The sequence below is a fragment of the Primulina eburnea genome, chromosome 3, assembly GCF_022965805.1.
Source record: "Primulina eburnea isolate SZY01 chromosome 3, ASM2296580v1, whole genome shotgun sequence".
Classification (NCBI taxonomy): domain Eukaryota; kingdom Viridiplantae; phylum Streptophyta; class Magnoliopsida; order Lamiales; family Gesneriaceae; genus Primulina; species Primulina eburnea.
The window spans coordinates 45,913,050-45,927,988 of NC_133103.1; the positions used below are offsets into that span (position 1 = coordinate 45,913,050).

The following is a 14,939-nucleotide window of genomic DNA, read 5'->3' on the forward strand; positions in this document are numbered from 1 at the left end:
ATTGAACTATTTTTACTTCTCAACGGGATCTAGAAAGCTAGTACTTGTGTGGCCCTCAATGGTTCATTGATACAACTAGCCGTGGGTTCACATCTCCATGTGATTCGGACTAAACATGTCCTTATATGAGCATACCCCAATTGCTTCATTCTTATTTATCAACACCTTGATAATAAGAACGTCAGAACTCAAGTCTGACAGTACCCAACCAATCATGTTAAACGCCTAGCAGCATCGCTTACATGATTCCCTAGGTATCAAATGATAGTGCCTGCAAGAACCATTCAATTATGGTTAGCGTACAGTACGGTCCCTTCAACTCATATATCCCGATCGATTCGACAACCATTGGTTTATCGAGAGTTGTCCATGAATCGATACTATGTGTCATGTTGTAGTTGCATCGATGGTGTAATCTATGAAACCCCTTTCATAATTACAACCATACTCTGGCCAGAGATTTCAACCTACTAACACATGAAAACACATAGGATATCCATACCCGAAGGTAAGCGGTGAATCCCCGACTACAATGCATCGACTCCTATGTGTTTCGACAGAACACCCAACCTTGCCATCTGATGACCCCATGAGAGTCGGTAAACAAGTCAAAGTGTAATTCTAGCACATAGAGTCTCAATGTTGTCCCGGGTCATAAGGACTAATGGTGTACAACCATAAACCAGGACTTTTCCACTCGATAAGTGAGAACCACTTGGAAAGTCCTTTTATGGAGGGTTGTTCAGTGCACTCTACAAGGAGCACCTATCTGCATGTTCGGACATCACAATGTCCCCTACCAATGAAACATAGTACTCACATCGCAGATACTAGTCTCTAACTCGAGCGGCCTATATCCTTCTTAGTGGTGGCTGAATCGACTAGGAACCGTTTAGAATATACAGTATTACAAATATGAGTTTCATGATACTCATCATATGAGCATCTCATATTCTTTCTACTATTTGTATATTCAAGGGCTTTATCTATGCAACTAGCATGGGTATACAGATAAAGATGTGCCAAAATAATAATATCAAATATTACTAAAATAAAGATTGCTTATACATAGAGTTTCATTGTGAACACTCGGCCAACACTTGGCTCGACGGGCACCTACTCTAACAATCTCCCACTTGCACTAGAGCCAACTACCCATATGCTTTAAACCCTTTGATTCGCGATGCTTGTCGAATAATGGTCCAGGTAAAGGCTTAGCTAGTGGATCAACAACATTGTCTGCGGAGCCGACTATGTCAATAGACACTTCTTCCTCTTTCCACAATCTCTCCGAGGATGTGGTACTTACTCAATACATGTTTGGACTTCTGATGAGACCTTGGCTCCTTTGCTTGAGCTAAAGCTCCCGTGTTGTCACACAACACCGGGACAGGAGCAACTCCATTAGGTGTGACGTCCAACTCTTAGACGAAATTCTTTATCCAAACAGCCTCCCTTGCTGCATCTGATGCAGCAATGTATTCGGCCTCTATGCTGGAATCCGCAGTATTGTCTTGCTTGGAACTCTTCCAAGAGACAGCAGCACCATTGAGCATAAATACAAACCTAGAGGTTGACTTCGAGTCATCGATATCGCTTTGGAAGCTAGAGTCGGTATAGCCTTCCAATTTTAGTTCTCCACCCCATAGACCAAGAACAATTTATTGGTCCTTCTCAACTCCTTGAGGATGTCTTTCACAGCTTTCAAATGTGGAAGACCGGGGTTCGATTGATATCTACTCACTACACTTAGTGCGAAAGCCACGTCAGGACGTGTAGATATCATCCCATACATGATGCTACCAATTGCCGAAGCATACTGAATGTGTGTCATCGCCACTATCTCTGCATCAGTCTTGGGAGACAGACTTGGATAGGGACACGCCATGACACATTGGTAGATGTCCTCTCATGGACTCACCCATCGAGAACCGCTTCACGATGGTATCAATGTATGTGGACTGGGTGAGATCAAGCAATCTTTTCGATCTATCTCTATAGATCTGTATCCCAATACAAAAGATGCTTCACCCAAGTCCTGCATCGAGAACTTACTCGCTAACCATATCTTAGTTGATTGCAACATTCCTACATCATTCCCAATGAGTAGAATGTCATCAACATAAAGCACCAGGAATGTCACAACATTCCCACTGACCTTCTTATACACAGGGTTTCTCAGGATTCTTAGTAAATCAACTCTTTGATTGTACTATCGAATCTAAGGTTCCAACTCCTAGATGCCTGCTTTAGACCATAAATAGATCTCTGAAGTTTGCATACCATATGCTCACTTCCGACAGATGTAAACCCTTCAGGTTTGAGACATGTAAATCTCTTCCTTAATATCCCCATTAAGAAAGGCTGTCTTGACATCCATCTGCCATATCTCATAGTCATACCATGCAGCTATGGCTAGCAAAATCCTTATGGACTTGAACATTGCAACTGGTGAAAAGGTTTTCCTCAAAGTCAACTCCTTGTCTTTGAGTATATACTTTTGCCACCAATCGCGCCTTGAAGGTCAATACCTTCCCATCCGTCCCAAGTCCCTATGGGAACCGTTCCCTCAGGTGGATCTATAAGATCCTACACTTGGTTCGAATGCATGTAATTCAACTCAGATTCCATTGCTTCAAGCCACTTGGATGAATCAGCATCAGATAACGCTTCCTTGAAGGTCCATGGATCACATCCATGGTTAGGCTCATCATGGCCCTCTTCAAGAAGCTGACCATACCTCATAGGTGGTCTCGAGACTTTCTCGGATCTTTTAGGAGCTTGTATCTCCTCTCTTGACTCTTCGGGTGTGGGTTCTACAATTGTGGGTGTCTCTCGAACCTCTTCGAGTTCTATCATCTCCCATTTTCTATCCAATAGAAATTTCTTTTCCAAAAAGGTTGCATTCCTAGAAACAAACACCTTTGTTTCTTGGGGATGATAGAAGTGATATCCAACTGAATTCCTTGGATATCCCACAAAGTAACATAAAATGGATCGACTATCCAATTTATCTCCCACTACCTGCTTCATAAGCAGGGCACCCCCATATTCTAAGATAAGAATACTTAGGAGGTTTACCCATCCATATCTCATATGGTGTATGCCTTTGAATGGACATTTAGTGGAATATCTTTTAATTTTAAGTTATAGAGATCGTTTTCAAGTTCTCAAGTACCAATTAAATATTCATTCTTGTAAATTTTGCAAACACCTTTGTTAAATAGACAAGAATATCCATCTTTATCACAATAGAAATGGAAATAATGTTTTTCACCAAAAAGGTACAAACAAAACATCTCTTAAAAATTAACTTAAAATCATTGTTCAACATTAAGTAAACATTTCTTAAGGTCTTGGCAGCAACTCTTGCTCCATAGCCATTATCAAGAAGGTCTCACCTTCCCTTAAGCTTCCTATTTCTTCCCATCACCTGTAACCCATTACAGAGATGTGGGTCATAACCGGTATCTAATACCCAAGAAGTAGAGTTAATTGAAATGTTTACTTCAATTTAGAACATACCGTTTCCAGAACTCTTCTGGGCCAGATATTCTTTGCAATTTCGCCTCCAATGTCCAGGCTTCTTGCAGTGATGACATTCATCAGCAGTCTTGTCAGCCTTAACTGGTGTGGCTGCCACAACGGGATTCGGAGATTGCCTCATCAAGGGCACGTTCTTCTTGGGATGTTGGAAAGAACTCTTCTTTCCCTTCCCATGTGGATCAATCTTCGTACCAGATGAAGAACCCACATAAAGAACCAACTTCTCTTTCTTGATGGTGGATTCAAACGTAACAAGCATATTCACCAACTCCTCAAGGGTCGGTTCAATCTTGTTCATGTTGAAGTTCACCACAAAAGGATCAACTGAGCTAGGCAGGGATAAGAGCAACACGTCGGTGGTCAACTCCGAAGGCAAGATCATATCCATGCCAACGAGCTTGTCCACGAGCCCAATCAACTTTAGGCCATGCTCATGGACCGAGGCCCCATCTCGCATGCGCAAAGTGATCAGCTCCTTGACGGTATCATGCCTAAGAGGCCGTGTTTGCTCACCGAAGAGCTCCTTGAGATGAAAATGAATGTCAGCAGCACTCTTTGCATCCTCAAAACACCTCTGCAGCTCATCATTCATAGAAGTCAGCATATAACACCTGGCTATCAAGTCACGGTCACACCATTCCTTGTAAGCCTGCAATTCCTCAGGATTGTAGTCAGTCAGAGCCTCAACAGGAGGCGACTCAGTCAGTGTATATGCTACCCTTTCCGAATTCAAGACAATTTTCAGGTTTCTTAGCCAAGTGAGGTAATTAGGTCCAGTTAATATGTGTTTGTCGAGTATTATGGATATCGGATTGCGAATCGAAGACATTGTCAATTTGTACTGAAAAGTGAAACAAATAAATGTTGATGACTATTTTAAAATATTTAGTAAGATATGAAGCTTGGACTTTTACTTCATAAATATTTGCTCCCACTGTTTTGACATCTTTCACTACCCTCTAGTGAAAACGGGAAACATCTTTTCTCAGTAGGTACGTAAGGTCCAATCAGCGAATTATGATCCCGAATAATATCAGCCAATCACAATTCCTAAAAGGTAGTTTCCAATTGCATCACAATGCAACCCTCTACGTAAACTTTTGTCTCACGTTTGATTAGGACCCAATAATATGACGTCGTTCATCTTCTCGTGTCAAGCCTTACCCATCGATGTTGAACCTTAATGGACGGTCGCCATGAGTTCCCCCAATAATATGAGCCGAAATCATGGGAGTTCCACGTAGTTCACATCACCATGTCAATGGATGTCACAGCTTTCTGGCACCCAAAGCTCCCCCAATAATATGAGCCGAGCCCCGAGTACGGGTAGCGTTCATCATGCACCCATTGTCGATGGAAGACAAGGAAATTATAAACAAATTTATAATTCCCCTTTTCGGGCTTGATATTAATTTTGAATCTTATTCAAAATGAGGGTTTTTAATTTTGAAAGGTCTCATCATTAATTTTATTTTAAAAGCTCGCCATGTTTGATCGTATGTTTGCCGGATTCATGCAACTTTGTTATTATCATAATAATAACGCACATACTCATTATTTATAACATATCATGCATATATTATAAACAGTAAACAAACAAGGATGATCAATCGCCCCAATACTAACGGACCGTGTGAGCTAAACACGGGCCTAGGTCCAATCCTAGGGAAATGCACGGGATGCAAATGCAACTATTACATAAGCTTCCAATATTTACATGTCTTCGATCTTCATAATCATCATGGCCACCATCTTCCAATCTTGATCATCCACTATACTAATATTTACAAATAAATATCCATGGCAAATAGAAATACATCTCATGGGGTGGGAACGGGCCATAAACCAAGCCCACTTTAAATTTGATAATTATTACAATCATTCAACACAAAATATCCTAGCATACACCTAGCAAATTGGGCTTGGGCTTTTGATCATCCTTCATGCATAATATCACATATCATACACCATCAATTAATTATCACAATAATTAATTGATCCAATATTATATATCTTGATCCAATCACTAACCGCCACGATTATAAACTAAATTAACAAAGTATACAAACACCTTTGTCTACTTTCAAATTAATTTATTTATAACCGAATTTCTTGTAAATCACCATTTACTATAAATAATTAAAGTCCAACTTAAATTATTTATTTCATGAGAAAAATTTGCAACTTTTGTAATTTTAAACTTAAGGGCCCAAAAACTTATTTTTCACCAAAAACATTTTTGGCTCATTTAAAATTCACAAACATGTTAGCCATCCAATGGCCCAACAACTCAAGGCCCATGACACTTTGATATTCCAAAACACTTTTGGAAACCCTAGCCGTCATCGCCGTCGCCGGAGCTCCGTCGCCGGATTCCGGCAACCAAAATTTTTTTTTTTTATTTGACCTAGCATTTTCGGGCAGCCCCTTGGGCTGCCCTTGCTGCCCGTTTCGGGCAGCCCCTCGGGCCCGTTTCGGGCAGCCCATCGGGCAGCTTGGGCTGCCCGAAATGGGCAGCAACAAGCTGCCGAAAATGCCTCCAAAGATGGCCTATACTTTGTTGCAACAAACACACTCATGCGGTTAGAATCGATCTCAATATAATATCTTGTAAATGCTACACAAAAACGTAACCATAGCTCGGATACCACTTGAAAGGGGATCGGTTACGGTGACCGGAAGCGCAACGGAAGTTAAAATTTTTAAATTTTTCATACAAATTTCGGCCACCTCAAGATTTTGTGCAACAAATACAATAAACACCAAAATGACATTCATAGTGTGTTTTAGAAATTGTTACCTATCAACCTCTTGAGGTTGATGATGGCTCCAACTAAGGTGTAAACACCTTAGCTCTTGAATGACATGAAGAAATCTACAAGCTCTCCTCCAAGTTCTTGAATCTTTCCTTCAAATTAGGCCCACCACCAACTAGGTAGATCCCCTCATATTTTGCACTAGAAAAATATGAGGATTTTTCAAAGAGAATTGAAGTGTTCCTCAACAAATTGAAGAACAAAATTTTGGAGAAAAATGGGAGAGAAATCCTTGCTTGTTTCGGCCAAGGGGGAGGGAGAATGGAGTGGGAAGACTAGCCTTGGTTGTTGAAAAAGTAGAATCACCTTTTTGCATGCCATGCTTTGAGAACACAAAAAGTAGTCTCCCAACCCTTCACCTCCCATGCATGCATATTATATTATATAGTTTTTAATCAAATTAAAAACCTTGGACTAAATTTAATTATCTCAAACATATTTGAGACTAATTAAACATTACTTGAATTTACCCAAGTCCCACTAGTTAAATAATTAATTTAAATTGAGCTCTACAAGACTCAATATAATTTAATTAATTCAACACTTGAATTAATTTAATTATTTGGACTCTACTAGGTCCACTAGTGTTTAATTAATTCAACACTTGAATTAATTTAATTTAGTCCATAATAATGTTTATGAAAATCACAATTTTCAAATACATTATTCACTTGGCCAATTTTTAATTTAGGAACACTTCCATAAATTAAAATTTACATTTCTCTCATAGAAGTCATACTTCTATTTTTCTTTACACTTATAAACTCATTTATAAGTCGTTCAACACATTGAACTATTTTCTCCTTTATAGAAGTCATACTTCTAATTTTCTTTACGCTTATAAACCTCTTTACAAGCCGTTCAACACATTGAACTATTTTTACTTCTCAACGGGATCTAGAAAGCTAGTACTTGTGTGGCCCTCAATGGTTCATTGATACAACTAGCCGTGGGTTCACATCTCCATGTGATTCGGACTAAACATGTCCTTATATGAGCATACCCCAATTGCTCCATTCTTATTTATCAACACCTTGATAATAAGAACGTCAGAACTCAAGTCTGATAGTACCCAACCAATCATGTTAAACGCCTAGCAGCATCGCTTACATGATTCCCTAGGTATCAAATGATAGTGCCTGCAAGAACCATTCAATTATGGTTAGCGTACAGTACGGTCCCTTCAACTCATATATCCCGATCGATTCGACAACCATTGGTTTATCGAGAGTTGTCCATGAATCGATACTATGTGTCATGTTGTAGTTGCATCGATGGTGTAATCTATGAAACCCCTTTCATAATTACAACCATACTCTGGCCAGAGATTTCAACCTACTAACACATGAAAACACATAGGATATCCATACCCGAAGGTAAGCGGTGAATCCCCGACTACAATGCATCGACTCCTATGTGTTTCGACAGAACACCCAACCTTGCCATCTGATGACCCCATGAGAGTCGGTAAACAAGTCAAAGTGTAATTCTAGCACATAGAGTCTTAATGTTGTCCCGGGTCATAAGGACTAATGGTGTACAACCATAAACCAGGACTTTTCCACTCGATAAGTGAGAACCACTTGGAAAGTCTTTTTATGGAGGGTTGTTCAGTGCACTCTACAAGGAGCACCTATCTGCATGTTCGGACATCACAATGTCCCCTACCAATGAAACATAGTACTCACATCGCAGATACTAGTCTCTAACTCGAGCGGCCTATATCCTTCTTAGTGGCGGCTGAATCGACTAGGAACCGTTTAGAATATACAGTATTACAAATATGAGTTTCATGATACTCATCATATGAGCATCTCATATTCTTTCTACTATTTGTATATTCAAGGGCTTTATCTATGCAACTAGCATGGGTATACAGATAAAGATGTGCCAAAATAATAATATCAAATATTACTAAAATAAAGATTGCTTATACATAGAGTTTCATTGTGAACACTCGGCCAACACTTGGCTCGACGGGCACCTACTCTAACAGGTACATGATGCTCTACTACTATCCATGGAAAGCCCATTTGATTCTTGGGTTATGGACTCAGGAGCTTTGTTTCATACCATTGGTAATCGTGAAGTATTTGTTAATTACATCGCTGGCGATTACGGAAAAGTTTTCTTGGCTGATGGAAAACCTTTGGAAATAGTTGGTATGGGTGATGTCCAGATGAAGATTTCAAATGGATTTGTCTCGAAAATCAACAGAGTCAGACACGTACCAAAATTGACACGCAATTTGATCTCAGTGGTATAGCTCGATGACGAAGACCATAATGTGACCTTCGGTGATGGTTCCTGGAAAGTAAAAAAATGAGCCATGATTGTTGCTTGAGGAAAGAAAATTGGAACACTTTATATGACTTCTAGTTGCAGAGATACATTAGCAGCCGTGAATACTGGAGCAAATTCAAGTATATGGCATTGTAGGCTTGGGCATATGAATGAGAAGAGAATGAAGATGCTTTTATCAAACGAGAAGCTACCATAATTAAAGATCGTTGAACACAAGCTATGTGAAAACTCTATCTTTGGAAAGCAGAAAAATGTGAGTTTTTCAAAAGGCTGTAGAGAACCGAAAGCAGCAAATTTGGATCTGGTTCATAATGATGTATGGGGACCATCGCCTGAGAAATCATTTGGACGCTCAAGATATTATGTCACATTTATCGACGATTCGAGCCGAAAAGTTTGGTTTTATTTTCTGAAAAATAAATCTGATTTTTATGAGACCTTTAAAATATGGAAAGCCGTGGTTGAGAATGAGACCAACTTGAAGTTGAAGTGATTATGGTCTGATAATGGTGGTGAATATGAAGATGATGTGTTCAAGAAATATTGTGCACAGAACGTGATCAAGATGGAGAAAACCATTACTGGTACACCTCAACAGAATGGTGTAGCCGAAAGGATGAACTAGACCCTGAATGAACGTGCTAGGAGCATGAGACTGCATTCTGGATTACCAAAATCATTATGGCCTGATGTTGTTAACAATGCAACATATCTAATCAACAGAGGACCTTAGATACCGCTTGCCTGCAGAATACCCGAAGAGGTATGGAACGGCAAATAAGTAAACCTTTCTTTCTTGAAAGTGTTTGGATGTGTATCCTATGTTCATATTGACTCCGCTAACAGAACAAAGCTTGATCCGAAATAAAATAAGTGTTTCTTTATTGGTTATGCTGATAATAAGTTTGGTTTTTGTTTCTGAGATGACCAAAACTGGAAAATCATTCGGAGCAGATATGTAATCTTCAATGAACAAGTTCTTTACAAGGACAAGTCAGACATTGGAACTGAAGATGAAAGTTCTGAAGTCAAGAATAAAGATGAAGTGTCATTGACAGATATTCCTGTGAATGAATTAAAAAGCAATAACCAGGAAGATGAAGAATCAACTGCACAAGATGATGAGCCACAAACTCTGGTGATTGAACTTAGGAGATCTTCGAGAACAATTAGACTACCTGAGAGATACTCCCCTGCACTTCACTATATTTTACTGACAGACAAAGGTGAACCGGAGACCTATGAAGAGGCTATGAAAAAGATAGTTGCACTTTCGACTACTGAACCTGAGTACATAGCAGTTACAGAAGCTAGCAAGGAGATGATATGGTTGAGATCATTTCTGGAAGAACTGGATCAGAAGCTTGAGGGTAGCACGTTACACTGTGACAGTTAGAGTGCTATTCATTTAGCAAAAAATCTTGTTTATCATGCTAGGACGAAGCATATACAGGTTCGATACCATTTTATCAGATCAATCTTGGAGGATGGAATCTTGATGCTTGAAAAGATTCCTAGAAGTAAAAATCTAGCCGATATGCTCACAAAGACCGTAACAATTGACAAACTGAAGTTGTGTTCAATTTCAGTTGAATTGTAAGTATAAATGGAGAGATATGAGCTGCTGCAATGATGATGTGAAGACGTGATTGAAACCAAGTCTTCAACTTAGAGAAATGTTAGGTGAGTGGGCCACTGTATTTAATGGTAGCAATGCATTTTGGAAAAAATGCATTTTGTCAAAACCGTGTCAAATTGGTTGATAGCTGCAGAAAAAATTATTGCATCCTTTGTTCACACGAGAGAATTCATCCATAAATACGTGCATAATTTTCATTGTAAGAATGATCCCAACAAGCTTTTCAGCATTGGGCAAAGAGAAACATGAGTGTTTTTTCTTGAGTGTGAGGCTTTCTTCTGAGTTAGAGAAAATATTTTCTGGGTTATACTCATGTTTGAGATTTTGAGAGAAAAAATGTTGTATACACTTATAATATTTTATCCTTATAATAAAGATTTACAATAGCTCAGTGGACGTAGCCTATCTTGGGTGAACCACGTAAATCTTGTGTTCTTACTGATTATTTTATTCTGCATTTTTATCGTCACGATCGTTATCGCTTCGATGTAATTACACAACACTTCTAGGAGAATACGGGTTTTCTTATTCGGTTTATTTCTTCTTGGGGACTTCTCGGGGTATTGGTAGTGAAAACAGTACATAGAGAATTTAGGCAGAAGGGAGGTCGTGAATTGGAGTGGTTGTAATTCTGTAGCTGGAATAGTACTGTCAGCGAGATTGAATGAAATTCATACTCTTCTTCCTGTGGACGTAGATTAATTTGATCGAACCATGTAACCTTGTGTGTGGATATATTTTTATGTTCATGATGCATGTTCTTGCTCGTGATTTCATATTGAGTTTTGCGTAATCTTGGACCGTCTATCTCAAAAGTTCAATGGTTTACTTTTCAATATAATCTCAGATAAAATTTCTCATTTGTTATTAACTCAACACCTTTCTCTAAATCTTCATGACTCACAATAATCCTATCTAATACATAATAATTCGGCTAAAATGTGTGTATAGATGTGAATGATATGTGCACTAACCGTATAATCCGAACATTCGATCAACGCCTTGAACAATCTTCAATGTACGTAAAAAAAAAACATACACTAGCACTACAAGAATAAATGCTTATGTTTTATCCAGACACAAAACAAATTATTTTTATTAAATAAGTGCTGGTGCGTTCTATTATTTTGGAAGCTAATCAAATCAAGCAAAATAGTTTTTTTATGCTCTCACTTCGTATTCTTAATATAATTTAATAGTGAATCTATAGGAAGATTCAAGATTTACTCGTAGATTAAATGTATACACATCAAGTAACATCTCAAAAATTAAACTGTTCTTGATTATGGAATAATCAACTACATTGATCCTAGCTAGAGATGATCAGTTTGTTTCTTCCTTTAGCCTTTTCAATCTTCTTCCTTTCACGGCCATCTTTTCCAGGAAATGGCTGATCTTCTAAAATCGTTGACAGGCCTTAAAATCAACACAAGGTTGACAGAATCAATTTCAACTTTCAGATCACATGATCATATAGCATATATAAACAATAAACTTACCTGATATGGAGCTCTTGTTTCGCAGATGGACACACATTTTTCCCTTGTTTTCTTGATCTTTAACTCGAGGACAAGTACTCAGTGCCTTGAGCCGAGCAGCTCTAAATATCCACGTCAAATCCATCTGCTTGCTGATCATTCGGACTGCGTAATATGGAATTTTTAAGTGATTTTCTGCGTTCAACTTGATGCAAAGATTGATGAAAGTGATGCAATCTAACAAGCTCTCTTTGGCCATCCCTTTCATGTCATAGGCTTGTGATCTATACCAAAGGCTTTTGGCATGAGTATTTGGAGGGCTACAAAGGCAAAGAGCTCGAGTTGCATCACTTATGGCGGAATCTGGATTTCTTAGCAGCAAACTGCATTGCGCCCTATTGCTATGCAATGCAACTCTATCATTTCTTTGCATTAATCGGCAAAATTCTAGAGCCTCGGTGTATTTCAACTTGGCTTCCTCGATCTGTCCTAAGAAAAACATGCGGTTTCCTTCTTGTTTTAATACGTTTACCTTTACCCTTTTTTCTTCAAGGTTCTCACTAGACATGTTTTGCTCTTGTTTTCTCTTATCTGCCTTCAAAATCCATAACTCTTTTATGGCTTTTTGGACACTAGGATTCTTGATTTCAGAGTTTTGATGGTGCTTAAAGTTACTGAGAAGTGCCCTTGTGATCGTCGCACCAACATTTGACCTGTTTCCAAGATTCCTAAGCTCAATCAAATCGATGAGGTACGATGCAGCAATGTCAAAAACTTTATGCCTTGTCTTTGGATCTTTAAGGAGTAATAAAAGACAATCAATTCCCATGTACTGCCAATCATCGGAAGATCTCGAAAGATGACATAAATTCTCGATAACATGTCTCCATTCCGATATGCTTTCTCTTCCAAGCTCACTGTAACATAGAATTCTTATAAGTCCAACTCCGGCAGGTGATGATTGATTTACTAATCCACCCCACATTTCATACAAATCCTTCAAGAACTCTTGCTTGCAAATGAGATTCAAAGATCTTCCCTTTATTGCAAAACAGTTCAAAAGATGTATACTCCAACACTGAAGTTGGCTGGCCCACTCCTCCGCTTTTTGGTTCTCCATTTCGACCCCTCCAACACCTCGTGTAAGTAAGTTAACGTGATACCTCGCTCTCCTTTTCCTAGGCTTCACTCCCACAAACCTGTTATAGACCATTTCCAGGCAGGATGAAGCTAAACACATGGCTAATTTAACCATTTCATCTTCATATGCCTTAATGGCTTCAAACGTCATTTCGTAGCTAGCAAGATGACCGAGAGCTCGAACAGCAACTCTTTGCTCTACCCAACTCATTTTTCCTCTCAAGAGCTCTAACAATGGTGGAATGACTCCTGAGTCGACAGCTCTTACCGCGGATTCGACTTTGTTCATGGTAAATGAGCCGATAATATGAGTTGCATAATATGGGATGTATATATTCTGATGTGTAAGTAGCCACGTTCTATCATGGAGAGCTTTTCTTATCAAACCAGCCATGCATTCAAAGACACCAAGAGATGGAAGTTCTTGATCATTTGGCTGAGTCATAGCGATGTTCCATAGTGAGCTTACAACAAGAATAAGTACTTCAGAATCAAGAAAAGGTAATCCTTTTAGGTATTCTTTTATTGCAGCTTTTCTGATTGTTGAATCTTGCTCTTTCAAGATGCAAAACAAGCAACAAGATTTGGTGCAAGATTGTTCAGTAGTCATATTTCGAAATATACCATTGCTGCAAGTTGGCATTTTTTACTTTTCTTCAGAATTTGGTTTTAAAGAGTTTGGAAAGTAGACGTTTAATTAGCATGTTGATTAGGCCAAGTGGTGACAACAAGCGGCGCATGTGAAGACTTTTGTGCAAATTTAGCAATATCAAATACATTTTACGTGATAGAATGTATCACTGACTGATTAATTAACAATTATTAAACATAATCAAAGAAAAAGTTGTACTAAATATAACATTAAATTATGTCAGTGCTTCACACATCGGACTGTTAAGAGTTGGAACTTGCCTAAGTTTTGCTGTTACCTTAACTTTACACTTTCTTTTCTTGGATAAACAAAGGTTTAACCACGACTCAATCTATGAATATTCCTCACTTGTCTGTCCCTCAAATAGAAAGTTTTTGTCTCATGTGAAAAGGGATGACATTAATTTATCAAGAACAAGAATGCCCACTTAGACAAAAGGCTTAATATCTGAAAATTGCCTGTTGAAATTACAAGTGGTATAGTGGTCCCTTGTAACTTTTTAATTCTGAATCTCAATTTTCTAATAATCCAGGAACTTTTTTAAGCAAATGGGATCATTTTTTATGCAGTATCAAGTACAGATGGGGATGGTCTCAAGAAAATTCGCCTGCAATATATACCGGCATTAAGTTAGTGAAACGCCTAAAAAGAAGTTTTACCAACTTCGATTATCACTTTTCTGCAGTGTTCAGCCCAGATTGGGAAGGTCTCAAGAAAATACGGCTCCCAGATACACGACTAAACGATTAGTGAAAGGCCTAAAAAGAAGTTTTACCATTAATCTTGATCCTCTTGAACCAGGTGTTCTAGGTATAATTAGCTGATGGTTGCCTGCATTTGTCTAGGCATGCTGAAAATCCAGTCTTAAAGGGCATTTGTTTAGTCGCGACGCTTAATATCTATACAATTTTTTATCCTTGATTATGATGAGGTGATCATGATGAGGCACACAGGATCATTATTCATTCAAGAAGAACCTAATAGGTTGAGTGCAACATGCAGAAGGGCATTGTTATTGTAATAGAAACTAACGATTTTGCCACTGAAGTTGTACATGTACCCTTTCCAATTCCTAGATTCTACAGTCATTGATCATCTTCAATGATCAGCAAAGAACATGGTGATGGTCTCAAGAATACAAGGCCACGATGAATATGTGAAAATTGCATCAAAAGATCTGTTTATATCGATGATTCAAATGTGCAATATATTCATGTGATCCTCACATATATGAAATCCATTGGAATGGCACTGAGAAGGGTGTCTTGGGTTGTTGTAAGCGGTTTGCGGTAGCTTTCTTTTATTGAGTAAAAACATTTGAAAAGTGATAATACGATAGGGCAGATGACACCCTCAAAAGGAAG

The 14,939-nt window shown here is 38.6% G+C and overlaps 1 protein-coding gene across 1 annotated transcript; it reads right to left on the minus strand.

The window, feature by feature from the left end:
* Nucleotides 1–11,525: 11,525 nt before the first annotated feature.
* On the minus strand, nt 11,526–13,592 carry LOC140828510 (uncharacterized). The gene is made up of 2 exons (XM_073191449.1): nt 11,805–13,592; nt 11,526–11,721 (listed from the first exon to the last, which is right to left on the minus strand). Exons 1-2 carry the CDS (start codon nt 13,564–13,566, stop codon nt 11,615–11,617), a joined length of 1,869 nt encoding a protein of 622 aa, XP_073047550.1. The 5' UTR covers nt 13,567–13,592; the 3' UTR covers nt 11,526–11,614.
* Between the last annotated feature and the right edge of the window lie 1,347 nt (nt 13,593–14,939).